This window comes from Dysidea avara, chromosome 4 (genome assembly GCF_963678975.1).
Source record: "Dysidea avara chromosome 4, odDysAvar1.4, whole genome shotgun sequence".
Taxonomy (NCBI): domain Eukaryota; kingdom Metazoa; phylum Porifera; class Demospongiae; order Dictyoceratida; family Dysideidae; genus Dysidea; species Dysidea avara.
Window position 1 is genome coordinate 32,564,320 of NC_089275.1, and position 14,727 is coordinate 32,579,046.

The 14,727-nt window shown below is 40.5% G+C and overlaps 1 protein-coding gene across 1 annotated transcript; it reads right to left on the minus strand.

Moving 5' to 3' along the window:
• Positions 1 to 8,567: 8,567 nt before the first annotated feature.
• Positions 8,568 to 14,280, minus strand: LOC136253766 (uncharacterized). The gene is made up of 3 exons (XM_066046425.1): positions 13,405 to 14,280; positions 12,831 to 13,066; positions 8,568 to 12,768 (listed from the first exon to the last, which is right to left on the minus strand). The coding sequence occupies exons 1-3, from the start codon at positions 14,278 to 14,280 to the stop codon at positions 8,568 to 8,570; spliced, it is 5,313 nt and encodes a 1,770-aa protein (XP_065902497.1).
• Between the last annotated feature and the right edge of the window lie 447 nt (positions 14,281 to 14,727).

Here is a 14,727-nt window from a genome sequence, read left to right on the forward strand (position 1 = left end):
ACTGAGAGTTAGACACTCTCCCCCATACAAATCAGTATTACGAACTCTTGGTTGTACAGTATAGGTAAACAAAGATAAGTTTCTCTCCCATCTTATTCTAGGATTTCTATTGACAAGGAAAATTCAATTATTTGTATACAGGCTCAAAATTGAGAAAATATAAAGAAAGTGAATTAATATTATACAGTCAGTTTGCTTTTGGATATTTAATGTCTCCAACCACAACAAAAATTCGATGAATCCATGCATCTCATCACTGGTCGTCTGAACATTCTGAAAGTGATACCTCACTCAATCAACCATATATTCTGTTTATTAGACTGAATAAAGTCATGATCACCTAGCCTTTTCATGTCACCAGTAACTTTCTAGTTAATTTCTCTGTGGATATAATCCTCTGAAACTGAAGAAATTGAGTGGTCTTCTAAACTATTTATCTTGTTAAGATAAGCAGAAACAACTGACATCCAATCGGCTACTGTATTGTAGTAACAAAACTTGCCTTGTTCATGCAATAAATGAATTGAAGAGACCTGCTTAATTTATCAGGTAGTAAAACAATCACTTAATTAATGTTTTATAATTATCCTATTCCATTTTCCTGGAGGTTCCACTGATAAAATGCAATTTCAGCAATGATAGCAGCTAGCCAAGCTGCAAGTTGATTCAGAAAGCACTCCATTCTGTAAAATAGACCCCATCCAGAATTCAACTCAGTACTCAGGCTGAGATATCTGACAATAGTCCACTACTCTGTTAATGAATCATTGATGTTCACACAATATAGCCTCCTTGAGGTATCTGAATGTTTGCTCCTCACACACTGCACAAAATTCCTTTAGATTCTACTTAGACTGAGTTGATTCAGCTTGTCACCATACTTGTTTCCTTTGTAGTGTAGCTATACACATACTGATTTATGCCGATTAGAAAGGCTGGGCCTCAGACTGTACATTCTAAAGTCAAGTAAGTAAAAATAACTCACATACTAGTAAAAAAAAGTCATGCATTAAGTTCCCTACTTGATATATCCGAAGATGAAATCACTGAGTCAGCTATTCCCACAATTAGTACTTCGTTACTAATGACAACCAACAAGAACCCACAATCGATCCTTAAATTCGTTTTATCTTTCTTGGGGTACGTTTGATTACCTGCTGGAAGTGCCACTGATAACTTGTACAGCAATGGTAAGCTGCAAGCTTCAATCTGAGAAAGCATTCCGTTCCGCAGTTTAGTCCATCATTCCGTTCCGTTCCGTTCCGTTCCGTTCCGTAGAATAGTCCCCACCGATGAAAATCGCTATGGGGCTTTTCCACACGCTGATCATCATGAAAATCTTAGTTTTGTCGTGCGCGTTACATATAAGTAAGTTTTGTGTTGTTTTGTAATCTTTTCAAGCCTTGTAATGTGTGTAGAATACTTTAAAACTTTTAAAAACGTACTTATTATTATTATATTGTTTAATTAGCAGAGCCCGCCTGGGGCATAAGTGCTAATGTACATTAAATTAAAAGTGATTGTATAATAATTGTTTGAAGCTGTCAATAGTTTGTTGGTTGATGATGTCTTGTGGTAGTCCATTCCATTCTGGTATTGTTCTTGGAAAAAATGAGTACTTATAATTGTCTATTGATGTATGATAGTGTAGGAATTTTTGTTCATGATTAGATCTTGTAATAGTGACAGGTGATAATGTTGGTAAGTAGCTGTTAGGTATTTCAGTTAGGTTGTGGATAATCTTGTATAATAGAGATAATCTTGCACATTTTCTCCTTAATTGGAGTGGTGGCCATTCTAATGATGTTAGCATATCAGTTATACTATCTCGCATATTCCTTCTCCATGGTCGATTCAGGACAAATCTAGCTGCTCTATGTTGTATCATTTCTATTTTATTTATGTCCTTTAGGTGGTATGGGTCCCAAATTGCAGCAGCATATTCCAGCACAGGTAAGATAAATTGTTTATAGCTTAGTTCTTTAAGTGCACGTGAACAGCTTCTTAAGTTACGTTGTAAAAAACCGATTAGTCTGGTTGCCTTGTTGCATACATGGTTAACTTGTGGTCCCCAAGAAAGATGGTGATCTATTATTATTCCAAGGTAAGAGTGCTGTTCAACAACTTTGAGGGGTTTGTTTGACATGTGATAAAGAAATGTTGTTTTATGGTGGTGTTTGGATAACTGAAGAATGCAACACTTGTCAACATTAAATTTCATTTGCCATGTTTTAGCCCAAGTATTTAGTGTATTTAAGTCTTGTTGTAATAGCTGATGATCGTTAGGAGAATTTATTGGTCGATAGATAAGACAGTCATCAGCAAATAAACGAACAGTGCTCTGAATATTTGATATTAGATCATTAATATATAGTAGAAATAGTGTTGGTCCTAAAACTGTACCCTGAGGTACTCCAGATGTGACTTTACATGGGGATGAGTATGTGCCCTCAATGACTACTTGCTGTGATCTGTTGTGTAGAAAAGATGTAATCCACTGAAGTGTTTTCCCTCGTATTCCATAATAGTCTAATTTCTTCACAAGCCTGGCATGTGGAACTTTATCAAATGCCTTTGAGAAGTCCAGAATTCCAATGTCGACTTGTAACCTGTTATTTAATGCACGAGCAAAATCATCAATTGTTAGCAGCAGTTGTGATTCGCAAGAGCGTCTAGCTCTAAATCCGTACTGGTTGTTACACAATATACTATTTGTTTCCAGGTGTTTCATAATCTGACTGACTAAAATATGTTCCAACGTTTTGCAGACAATTGATGTTAAGGACACCGGACGATAGTTAGATGGATCATATCTTTTGCCTTTTTTAAATAATGGAGTTACAAATGCAGACTTCCACTCCTGTGGTATATCGCCAGTAGTCAAAGATTGTTGAAATAGGTGTGTAAGCATTGGTGTTAACTGATATGCAAGTTCCTTAAGTATTCGAGCTGGAATGTTGTCTGCCCCCCCTGCTTTGTGTGGATCTGTCTGAGATAAGAGAGCAAAGACACCAGGTTCTGTGATGGTTATCTCTTCTATGGGTGGATGAACTGATTCTGGTAATGTAGGTAAGGAAGTTTGATCTTCTACTGTAAACACTGATTGAAATGTACTATTGAGAATTTCAGCTTTACTGCTTGGTGTAGTAACTATTCCATCAGGGGTTTGTAGTACACTAATTCCAGTGTGGTCACGGTTCTGAGATTTAATGAAGTTCCAAAAGGGTTTGTTTCCTTTCAGTTTACTTGAAGAATTAAGAATATTGGTAAGGTAGTTGTTATGTTGTAGTCGGATGGATCGGCGTGCTTGTTTTTGAATCTTCTTAAATTGCTCCCAATCAGTAGCTGTCCTGGTTCGCTTTGCTTTATTGTAAAATCTCTGCTTTTTCCTTATTAGTCTTTTAAGGCAAGGTGTCATCCATAGAAGTTTTTTCTGGCTAGAAATATATTCCATTGGTATGTAGGTGTCAACAGCTTGTAAGAGGTTTCCACGTATATAATTCCAGTTTTCTTCAACAGATCTCGAGTTGGTTTCATTTAGTTGTAAATAATCTGCAGAAATGTACTGTCGAGTGTAAGGTAGTCACTGGTGCTTACTTTAAAGTGCATAGTTACTTCGCTCGGGTTAGCGATTTTCAGCTCCAGAGCAATTATCTGATGGCTGTGTCATTAGCTCAAAAATACAAACCACTTCAAAGTCAGCATAACAATGCCATAATTGAAACCACAACTCCACCTTAGGTATTGTTGCACCTCCACTTTAGTTGTTTACCTTTATAAGTTGTTAACTTGATGTTTTTACTTACTTGAGATAGTCACTTGCCTTATGGGTATACACCATTGTATTGAGAAGTGTGCAGTAGGTGAAACATATTTGCTCAGCACAAAGCATACAAAGATCACTGAGATCCGATAAGATCTGAAGTTACTCTCATTACATGTACAAACCTGCAACTAGTAGCAACTGCAGTTTCAAGACAGTTTGGATTGCTAGATGGCTTCTGATTCAATTGTGCCATTTTCCCCTTTAAAATGTATGGGGCACCCCGGAGAAAAAATGTACCTTTTTTTCAGTTTTTAAGCACTGTACATGCCAAAGTAGCAAATTCCAATCCAACAAACTATATATTTCTGAGATCGGCAATCAATACTCTATCCGTTGAGCATATAAAAAAGTCAATTTTTCCAAAACTTAAAAATCGGACTGGAATGCCTAGTCATAGTTAATCTATGCAAAAGTGTACAGTTACCTACTCTACAACGACATGTGGATATATTAATTGCTCACTCAATGCCTGTGGTAATAGTGGCTTGGGTTTCTATTGTGCAATCCAGACAATTAGTCACCCACGAACATTTTTATGCATACTCCCATGGAGCCTTAAACGGATATTTCTGTATTACTCCGCATTTTATTGGCTTGTGTGAAGGCTGGTACAGTAGGTTTTCTTGTGACTGTTCTTTTATTACAAAGGTACTATATATAACTGCTTCATTTATTTAAGACTGATAAGCTTTCCAGCAACAAACACCAGAATCGCGTGTATTTGTATGGCTTCTCGTAGCGTAGCGCCTGCTGTCCAGTGAACAATAAGCCACTGTTACTGAACAGCCACATGGATAACGTAGAAAATCAATATTATAATCCGTTTATGTATATACAAACTATTGCTGTATAAATATCGGTAGCAATATCGGTCCTCGTACTGTTCTGTACCGATGCCGATATTGGTAAAAATTGCCATATCGGTGGCTGATATTTTGGCCGATCCGATTATCGGTACAGCTATAAATTGTTGTGAAGACTTCTTTATGTTGTGAGCACTCCGGTATGTAATTGTTGTACACTTAGCTAAAAATGTAATGGTTATAATCTGTGTGCTATACTCCCGCAAAGAAAATTGACAAAGTTCCCTTTGCCAGGGAGTGTCCCATGTAATGCAGAAGGCATTAATAAATAAGTAGTAAATGAAGTGTGAATTTTGTGACCCCTGAGATATGTGACCGAATTTTGGAAAATCACCCTTATGGGCGCATTTGACACATTAAATATTTAGTTCTGAAACACAGCATTATAAGTTAAAATCTTACCCATTTAAGGATAGAATAAACTATAGATACATTGAATTACAAGAAAAAATTTTGAAATATTTGAAAAGTGTTTTCTGCTATTAACAGCACTATGCTAGTTTCAGAAATTCTAATTATTTCAAGTGCGACCATAAGGGTGATTTTCCAAAATTCGGTCACAAATATAGACGGGCTTAGCAAGTAGGCGTGGGCACCTTACGTAATGTTAAAAATCACGTGAATAATCCTTCCGCCATTTTGTAGGGCAAAAAACCTGAAGCTCGACATGAGTGAATGAGTGTTCATACTGCCGTCCAGCAGTTGTGCTATTGGATTAAATGCTACGAGGAAATAAGAAAGGTGGAATTACTCCCTAGAGAATCTGAGACTCGTTATCCAGCGCTGGGAGAGCATTGGGGGGTGAGCTATTGAACCAGCTCTGAGTGGAGCCAAATGAACAGCCACATCTGTATTGAACCAGTAGATTGCTAGCACGCAGCAGTTAGTCCCAGATATAGAGTAATCTGTTTAAACCTCACTGAGGAAGTCTTCAGTAAATTCAACCACAGGAATCATGCCAGTGAAGCAGAATGTATAGATTATGTCAGTCAAACTAAACATCCAAACTCCTACATATACTGTAGAGGATAGCAATTTGGATAATCCAGTCACAGGTTACTCTTTCAATCATGGAGAATCACAGTAGTTATTCAGTTGTTGAAGCTTATCACATGAAAAATTCTATTCTACTGTCACAAGAATTCTGAAAGCAGAGACAATTAAAGCCAGGTTAACTGCATCAGACTCTTGTAAAAGGTAGGACAGGCAAAGTCAGCTATACTCTGTAAGGCAGACATCAGTCAAGTACAATGGCAGATTGATCATGACCACTATGCATGCGTAAGCTATGGAGTTTTCATTAACCTTAAATTCAAGGGTACAGTACATACATACTGTCGGAGTAGGATTATCATTTATTCAGTAGCTAATAGCAAAGCAGAGGGTTACTGAATCTTCACAAGAATTTATTATAGCTACCTGAGCAACTGAAGCACCTACTAAATCACCATGCAACATTTCAAAAGAAGTGGAGTCTCTTGTAAATATTATACACATTCAAACTTTCACTGTGTTAGGAAATATACATCCACCTAAGAATTATTGCATTGATTGTAAAAATAGTTACTGTTTTATACATGTTGGCATCATCTTGTAATCACTAAGTACAATTGAAACAAGATTAAATATATATAATTTGCATACTCTCAGTGGACTTACTTTTGTTAGCAATACGAACATGGTCAGTGAAATAAGGACAAGGTTCTTGAAAGCACTCAACTCATTTACAGTGCCAGACGTACATGAGGTAGCAACCGTCAGCTGTTGATAAAAAGTAGTGGAAAACGTGTAGAAATGAGACCAGTTTCCACAAACCTAAACAAAGCTAAATATAAATTGTATACTGGACACTCTCAGTGTACTTACTTACAGATGTTAGCAATATGATTCTCCTAGAACTGAGACTAAGTCTGTAATTCCTACCCTATTGAAAAGAAAATGAATAAAAACACAATCAGGCTTAATGCACTTACAGCTGTAAGTAATTTGAAGATGAGGTTGAACAACTCCATGAAAAAAGAACAAAACTGTCCACATCAGTATGGTCGCTACCAGATTCTTTAAAGGAAGTAGCTGCCATTGAAGGAAACTAACACTGCAGATGTTGTATACTGTAGAACTAAGAGGTCCGACAAGAAACTGTACCTCTGAAGAGATAATATACAAAATCATAACAGCAGACCATGCATGCTCTTACCGTTGATGGCTGATGAACTGTGTCCACTTGTCATCCGCCATAAGCTGAGATAACAGGTTATAAAATATTTAATACGTACACAGCAACACCAAAGTTGAATCATTTGCAGGCCATTATTATTAGCACTTTACAGTGACCTGGCAGCACTGAAGGTCTGACAGCAACATTGTCATACAATACAGAATATACAATTTAATATGGCTAAACCTATCGTACAAGCCAGGGGCGGTGGAGCAGGTCAAAAAGTGAGGGGGCCAGGCCAGCTGTAAGTTGAAGACCAAAAAAAAAAAAGGTCACAGCCTGCTGACAATAGCTGCTCTCCACCAATTATTTATAACTACACACGTAGCTAAGTAGCTTGCTACACTGCTTCTCTGAATAAGGTGACTGCTCTATTAGAGTATCCTTATCCTGACTGTTCTATTAGAGTATCTCGATCTTTTCTTGCAAACAGTGTCCCATAAAAGTGGGGGGGGGGCATGGCCCCCCCGTCTCCACCGCCTATGGTACAAGCTATCATTTTAGTCTAATACTTACTCATCTAGAGCTGTTTTTGATCACTGCCATCGTAGGACACCACGCCGCCACTTCACCACTACAGCCAGCAGGGATGTACAGTTGTGGTCCATAATTAACTATCATCGTGCGGAGCATGGCTCATTGGACGATGGCGCCGATCGCGCACACTCTCTCCGCGAGATACATGTCGATATCGGGACGTTTAGAAGAAGACCAGGTTCCTTGTTGTACACGATTGATCCGGAAAGGAAGGATGCCACGACACGCACACTCGATCTAATAACACACTACATACTCCAATTATAGCACAGCATTACATTATACTAAATATAGCGTTACTTATAATAGCTAAAGTACAGTAACAGTTAACTATCTATGACATCCTCCGGGGCCCCCAAAAGAATGTTAGCCCACTGTGTTAATCTTTCTCGAGCCTTACTAGCTGAGCTCCTTGTAGGACGTGTTTCAATGACTTCTTCGGGGATATCCACTTGACTATTACTCGTTGAACTTGCCTTCTCGACCTCACAATCCAGTTTGTTGTCCTTACTACAGACACACAATACCAATCAGATTGTTCTTAAAAGTGTCAATGTCAGTCTTGTCAATATCAGAGATAGGTAGTTGGTTCCATTGAATAATTGTTCGTGGTAAGAAAGAGTATTTGTAAACATCGATTCTTGTTGGTAAGTGAAATAGCTTGAGGGAGTGGTTGGAACGAGTATATGATACTGGAACTGATAGTGGTATACAACGATCAGGTATGACTATTAACCTTCTCAAAATTTTAAATAGCAAAATAAGTCGAGTCATTGTCCTTCTGTCTTGGAGACTAGGCCATTCAAGGTATGTCAGCATATCTGTTATACTGTCGTGTTGTTGCTCACTAGATCTGAACCATGGTTTGTTTAGAACAAAACGAGCAGCCCGATGCTGGATCATTTCAAGTTTGTATATACTTGTATTGTGGTAGGGATCCCAGATGGCTGAACAATACTCAATGGATGGTAGTAATAGTTGTTTGTATAGGTGGTCTTTAATTTCTATTGGTGCAGTGTGCAAGGTCCTTTTTAGGAAGCCAAGAAGTTGGTTAGCCTTGCTGCAGATATAGTTGATATGGGGTAATGAACATTAGCGTGTTGCCCCTGGTGGGCTTTGCTAATTAATAATAATAATAATAATAATAACAGACAGTGTCCTTGCCTTGAGCAGATACTTCAAGTGGGACCAGCCTGACAACAGGTCTATTTGTTTGACCTGTACTGGTCCTAATGTTTGCGGCTCTCACCAAACCGTCACCTCCATATGTCAATTCCTCGACAACAGCCAATCTCCATTTGACGCGAGGCCCATCATCGTGCACAAGCACAACATCCCCCACAGCAATTTTGCATTCATTGCTTCCAGACGTGCGATGAAATTCCCGGAGGGAAGTTAAATATTCATTCCTCCACCTCGTTGTAAAGTGTTGTAACAGCAAGCCTTGAGTCTTTGCATCTTTGGAGAGACGATCGTGTTCGTTGTAACTTGGATCACTAACCTCATCCATAGTTCTCTGTTCATGTGGTAAGCTTGTGATTCTCCTTCCAGATAACAAGTGGGAGGGAGTTAATGGTTCAGGATCCTTTGGGTCATCAGACACGTATGTCAAAGGCCGATCATTCATCAGGGCCTCCACTTCTACCACAATTGTTTGCAGAACCTCTAGAGAAATGTGGGCTCCTCCAAGCACTTTCTTGATTGCGGATTTTGTGAGGCCTATCAGGCGCTCCCAAAATCCCCCAAACCATGGGGCCTTTTTCGGGATGAATTTCCAGGTCACTCCTTCATGGCTTAGCACTGTTCTTATTTCCTGAGACAAATATAAGGCCCTTAACTCTTCAGCTGCTGCCTGGAAGGTGGTGGCATTATCGGATATCATCAGATGAGGTGTTGACCTGCGTCCAGTAAAACGACGAAAGGCCAGGATAAATGTCTCTGTCGACAAATCAGCAACTACCTCCAGATGTACTGCCCTACTGGTAGCACATGTGAATAAGCATACATATACTTTGATTTCCTCGCCTCGGTTGTACACATAGAGAGCTCCGGTGAAGTCCACCCCAGTCACTGAGAACGGCGGTACATTCTGCAATCTTGCCTTTGGTAAAGGAGCTGGGCCTGGGGCTGTGTATGGTTTGCCTGAATGTTTTCTGCATATTACACATCGACGGAGAAGTGATCTCACGTACTGTCTGGCTCTTGGTATCCAATAGGACTGGCGCAGGGCTGTTACTGTAGTTCCAACTCCCAAGTGGTAGAGTTTACCATGTGCAGCATACACTACTAAAGCTGTAAACGGATGTTTTGGAGGTAATAGATATGGAAATTTGGCTACTTGTGTCAACGGAGCGTTATGGATTCTCCCACCGCATCGAAGTAGGCCATTATTGTCGATGAACAATCGTAGTTGACGTACTAGTGTAGACTGTTTGTTACTGGAGTTAGGGGAATTAAGGTTGGATATCTCAGTTGCATAAATCTGATACTGGCTGTTCTTTATCCACTGTATTCTGGCAAGGTCAATTTCTGTAGCTGTAAGTTGCTCACACTGGCAGTCATTGTGTTTCCTGATGGCTGTAATGAACCTGTAAACATAGGCTGAGACTCTTAGCAATTTTCCCAAGCTGCTGTAATTGTTGGGATCGATGATGTTGTGAAGACTGATGGTTGGGGATGATGACAATGGTTGTGGAGCTGCAGGTATAAATTCCTCACAGGTGATGGCTGCCACGTGTAAGTGGAAGGTTGAGGAAGGGGTCCATTGTGGCCAATTGCTGTCATTAGTTAGCCATGGTGGGCCTTTGTTCCAGAGTAAAGAAGATGAAAGTTGACTGGTACTGGACCCTCTAGTGATCATGTCAGCAGGGTTATCAGCTGTCGGACAGTAGTGCCAAGTGGCGTCATACTTCTGTGTAATTAGTTGGATTTTACTAACACGGTGTTGTACAAATGGCTTCAGCTTTTTATTTCCCTTTATCCAGTACAGCACTATTTGACTGTCGGTCCAAAAATGTGACTTGAATTTGTGTCGTGTGAAGGAAGTTTGAAGATAATCACTAAGTCGTGTTGCTGTGAGTGCTCCTAGTAGTTCAAGTTGTGGTACTGTAAGAGGTTTCAAAGGAGCCACTCTTCCTCTTGCCATCACAAAGGTGGTTTCATCCTTCTGACGAAAAAAGGCGATGGTGCCATAGGCCTTGATGTTAGCATCACAAAACAGATGTAGTTCAGCATTGGTCATTTTAGATTCACAGCTGTAGTACTGGCGTGGAATTGCTAGCTCACTAACAGAGACTAAATCTGTAAAAATTGAGGACCATTCTTGACATAGGATATCACTCAATGGTTCATCCCAGTCCACACTCTCCTTCCAGAGCCTTTGAATGAGCATTTTAGCTCTAATTGTAACAGGAGTAGCAAGCCCTATGGGATCAAAAACTTTGCAGGATTGTTGTAAGACTTCACGCTTGGTGACTAAGTTATTGATGTTGGTAAGTTTGCTAGGAGTAAGGTGTAGTTGATCGTCATGAGTTGACCACTGAATGCCAAGGATGTTAACAGTTGTATTAGGGTCTGCGGTAGCATCCTGTGCAGCAAGAGTGTTCAATACAGAACTGTTGGATGCCCAACTGCGTAAGTTGAATTTTGCCTCTTTCATGATTTGTCGAGCTTGTTGGTAGTACTGTGTAGCAGTCTCTGCTGATGAACAACCTGAAATGATGTTATCAACATAAAGGTTTTGAGTGATGTCATCTGCTACAGTTGTTTGATACTGTTGCAAATGATGATGTAGAACTGCATTCAGGATGAATGGGGAGGAGGTTGCCCCAAATAATACTGCTTGAAAGCAGTATGTTATGAGTTCACTGTTGGGATTACTTGTGTCGGAGAGCCACAAGAATCTTGTGTAATCTCGATCATTGTGATGTAGTTTGATTTGGAGAAAGGCCTTCTCGATGTCTGTAGCAAATCCGTAATTGTGTAGACGAAATCGGAGGATGATTGAGCACAGATCATTTAGTAGCGTAGGACCTGGTTCAAGACAATCATTGAGACTTGCGGAGGATCTAGACTCACTGCAGCTGCAATCAAACACAATACGAATAGGCGTAGTCACCGAATCCTTTCGCACAGCATGGTGTGGAATGTAGTGGACGCCAGTGGATGTATTAGATGCCTGTACTCTTTCAATGAATCCACGTTTTAACTGGTCAGAAATGATAGCATCATACGTTGATAGCATATGTGGTGTTTGGGCTAGTCGTCGCACTAATGAGGTGGTTCTCTTCTGAGATATGTTGAAATTAGTTGGTAGCGGAGGATGTTGTTCTTTCCATGGGAGCCTTGCCATGTATGAGCCGTCAGCACACCGGGAAATAGCGGTTGAAGAATAATTCTGAAAAAATTGTTTGTCGGGATCAAGTGGGGTTGATTGAGAAATACCAATAGATTCAACAGACCACATGTGTTGCAGTTCCTCCTCTTCTTGTCTGCTATTGGTTATCATACACATTAGATTGGTGATGTTCCTTGGTTGCTGTGGGTTTGTAATTGAAAGTGGACCTGACAAGAGATATCCGAGTTTAGAACTGATTGCAGTAGGCCCATTGCCACGAACAGTGTGGTCACCCACGAAGTCCCAATAGTGGTTAGCACCAATTAACAATGAAATTTCAAAGTTGTCAGATCTGGTTACTGGATGTGCTAACTGAAGTCCCTTGAGGTGAGGTAGATCAGTCAAACAGGATGTTTCTACTGTGTTCTCCAAGGGTGTGGCTATGGCGGGAACAATTAAAACAGTTATGGAGATAGGTGTACCTGATTTAGTGATCACTTGAAGACTTGCGACATTCAGTTTCTTTACTTGTGGGTTAGGAGATCCAAATGTAGAGAGTTGTATTAATTCTGTCTGATGAGGCTGCAATCGTAGCTTGTCGATTAATATTTGTGTTGCGAAGGAACGTTGGGAGCTTTCATCGAATAGAATGTTTGCGTCCACTTGAGTGCCTTCATGGGCGACTGTAGCAACTACTGTCTTCAGCAAACAGATAGGCTCCTTTGTCAACTGTATAGATTGTAGAGTTGCAGTTGTTGATATTGTCAAGGATGCTACTGGCGGTGTATTTTGAGCTGGATTGGAGTTGTTAGCCGACGGATTGATAGTTGGTGGATTACTAGTAGGATTGGTGGTGGCCGGACTTTGAAGAGTTCCACGTGGTGCTGTCTGGCCGGATGCTCTACTAGCTGAATCATCCGTGTTATTGGTGCAGAGGCTGGTATGATGTTTCCTTCTGCATAGCCGGCAACGTGTCTTTGAAGTGCACCTAGACACCCTGTGATGGCCCAGACAATTGAAACATAGGTTATTTTGTTTGATGAAATCTACTCTTGCTTGTTGCGTCTTAATTGTATCACAGTTGCTGGAATTGTGTGTAGTGTTCTTGCAGTAGCTGCAACTAGGGCGTTGACTGTGGTTGGTTGATGTGCCCTTAACATTTGCATGAAAGGCAGCTGTTGGAAGAGTTGAGGCACCTTCAGAACTCTTCGATCTTCGGGGTATGACGTTATGGAGACTGGTTTCAAATATTCTGATTTCCTTAAGTAGGGCTGCTTGAAGTTCCTCTATAGTCCAATCGAACCCAATAACTGTAATCTTTGTAACTACGTAGCTAAATTCATTTTATGATTGCTTTTTTTTTTCCTGAGCATATCAGCTGTGCTGTCTGCTCAGTAACAATAATAATAATAACAATCACTGTCTTCACGAGCTCTAGCTATGTTTCTGATGGTGTTGACTGGTAGCTTTCTTAGCAGGAAGGGGACAAGCATTGCACTGTAAGAGTCAGTTTTCTTTCCTAGGGAAGCCAAGCTACGGATGTGGCTTTCAATCAGGTCATGAAACCGTCTTAAGCCCTCTAAGGTGTCTGTTGGAGTTGAAAGGCCTGGATGTGTGAACTAACCAGTAAGTGATTTTGACCAAAACGTTTCTGTAAAACTTCAACAGAGTGCTGGTAGCTAGAAGAGGTAAGCGGAAGTCCAGCAATAACTTGGGCAGCATCACCACGTAATTGGGCATGTAGGTAAGTTAGCTTCTGTGCACCAGTTAGCTGTGAATTATTGTGAATTGCTGCTTCATAACTATCCCAAAAGGGCTGCCAGTCTAATGGATCACCTCCAAACACAGAGATTGTAAGCTTTGGTAGGCGTATAGCTATTCCACCTTCACTGTTAGTAGCACCCTTGCCAGGAGCAATAGACCTGTCTTGTTGGGTAGCACCCGTGTCAGAGGCAATAGACTTGTCTTGTAGGGTGTGCAATGTTACCGCTGCTTCCTTATCAGTGGAACTACTGTCACGGACAGGGGCAGGTAGTGAAGCACCAGTCTCCAGGGTCATGGACAAGTTACTTTCTGTGTCGCCAGTGGCTTCTGAGTTTATAGCTAGTGTTGGCTGTGAATCCAGTAGTTTTGATCTAGGTTGCTCTGAGTGAGTAGGCTGCTGAATGCTGTTCTGCAAATATGTTTTGATGAATGACTTAATGTTTCCAACTGTCTCTGTTATTTTACACTGAACCTCTTCGGTTTCAAGAACTTCCGTCTCTAATTCATCCTCGTTTTCAATGAGTGAGAGGATCTTGGCGTCTAAATCAGTGAGTAACTTTTCCTTACGATTAAGTTGATGAATTAACGACTCCAGAGCTGTAGAGGTTTTAATCCTTGTCTCTTCGGTAAGGTCGGTAGTCACCGTGTTCAGCAGTTCATCAGAATTAGCGAACAATCTCGTGAGGTGTGAGCGGTAGCCTTTTCGTGAACCGCGGTGCCGTTGAATGTTCTCCATCCTGACCTAAGGTAAATGAGAGCAACAACAAGTGTTCGCAACAAGGTATCGCTTGCCTTCAGTGGTGCCGTTAGGTTTGCCACGGTACCACGACGTCTAGGTGAGTGGTTAAAAAATAATGTCGAAGGACAAGCGAAATCCTGGAGTAAGGCAACATATCCTGGGATACAGCACCAGATCCTGGGATACAGCACCAGATGTCGATATCGGGACGTTTAGAAGAAGACCAGGTTCCTTGTTGTACACGATTGATCCGGAAAGGAAGAATACCACGACACGCACACTCGATCTAATAACACACTACATACTCCAATTATAGCACAGCATTACATCATACTAAATATAGCGTTACTTATAATAGCTAAAGTACAGTAACAGTTAACTATCTATGACAATACACCGTCATGATCACTCACATTTACAACCGCTGATACAACAATAGTGACA

Bases quoted from the DNA above. Each gene is read 5' to 3' on its own strand.
- LOC136253766 (XM_066046425.1), bottom strand. From the start codon at position 14,280: ATGGAGAACATTCAACGGCACCGCGGTTCACGAAAAGGCTACCGCTCA. The intron at 13,067-13,404 runs GTTAGTTCACAC...ATTGGACTATAG, and splicing joins TTGGTCAAAATCACTTACTG to AGGAACTTCAAGCAGCCCTA. The intron at 12,769-12,830 runs GTAGATTTCATC...CAGGGTGTCTAG, and splicing joins TTAAGACGCAACAAGCAAGA to GTGCACTTCAAAGACACGTT.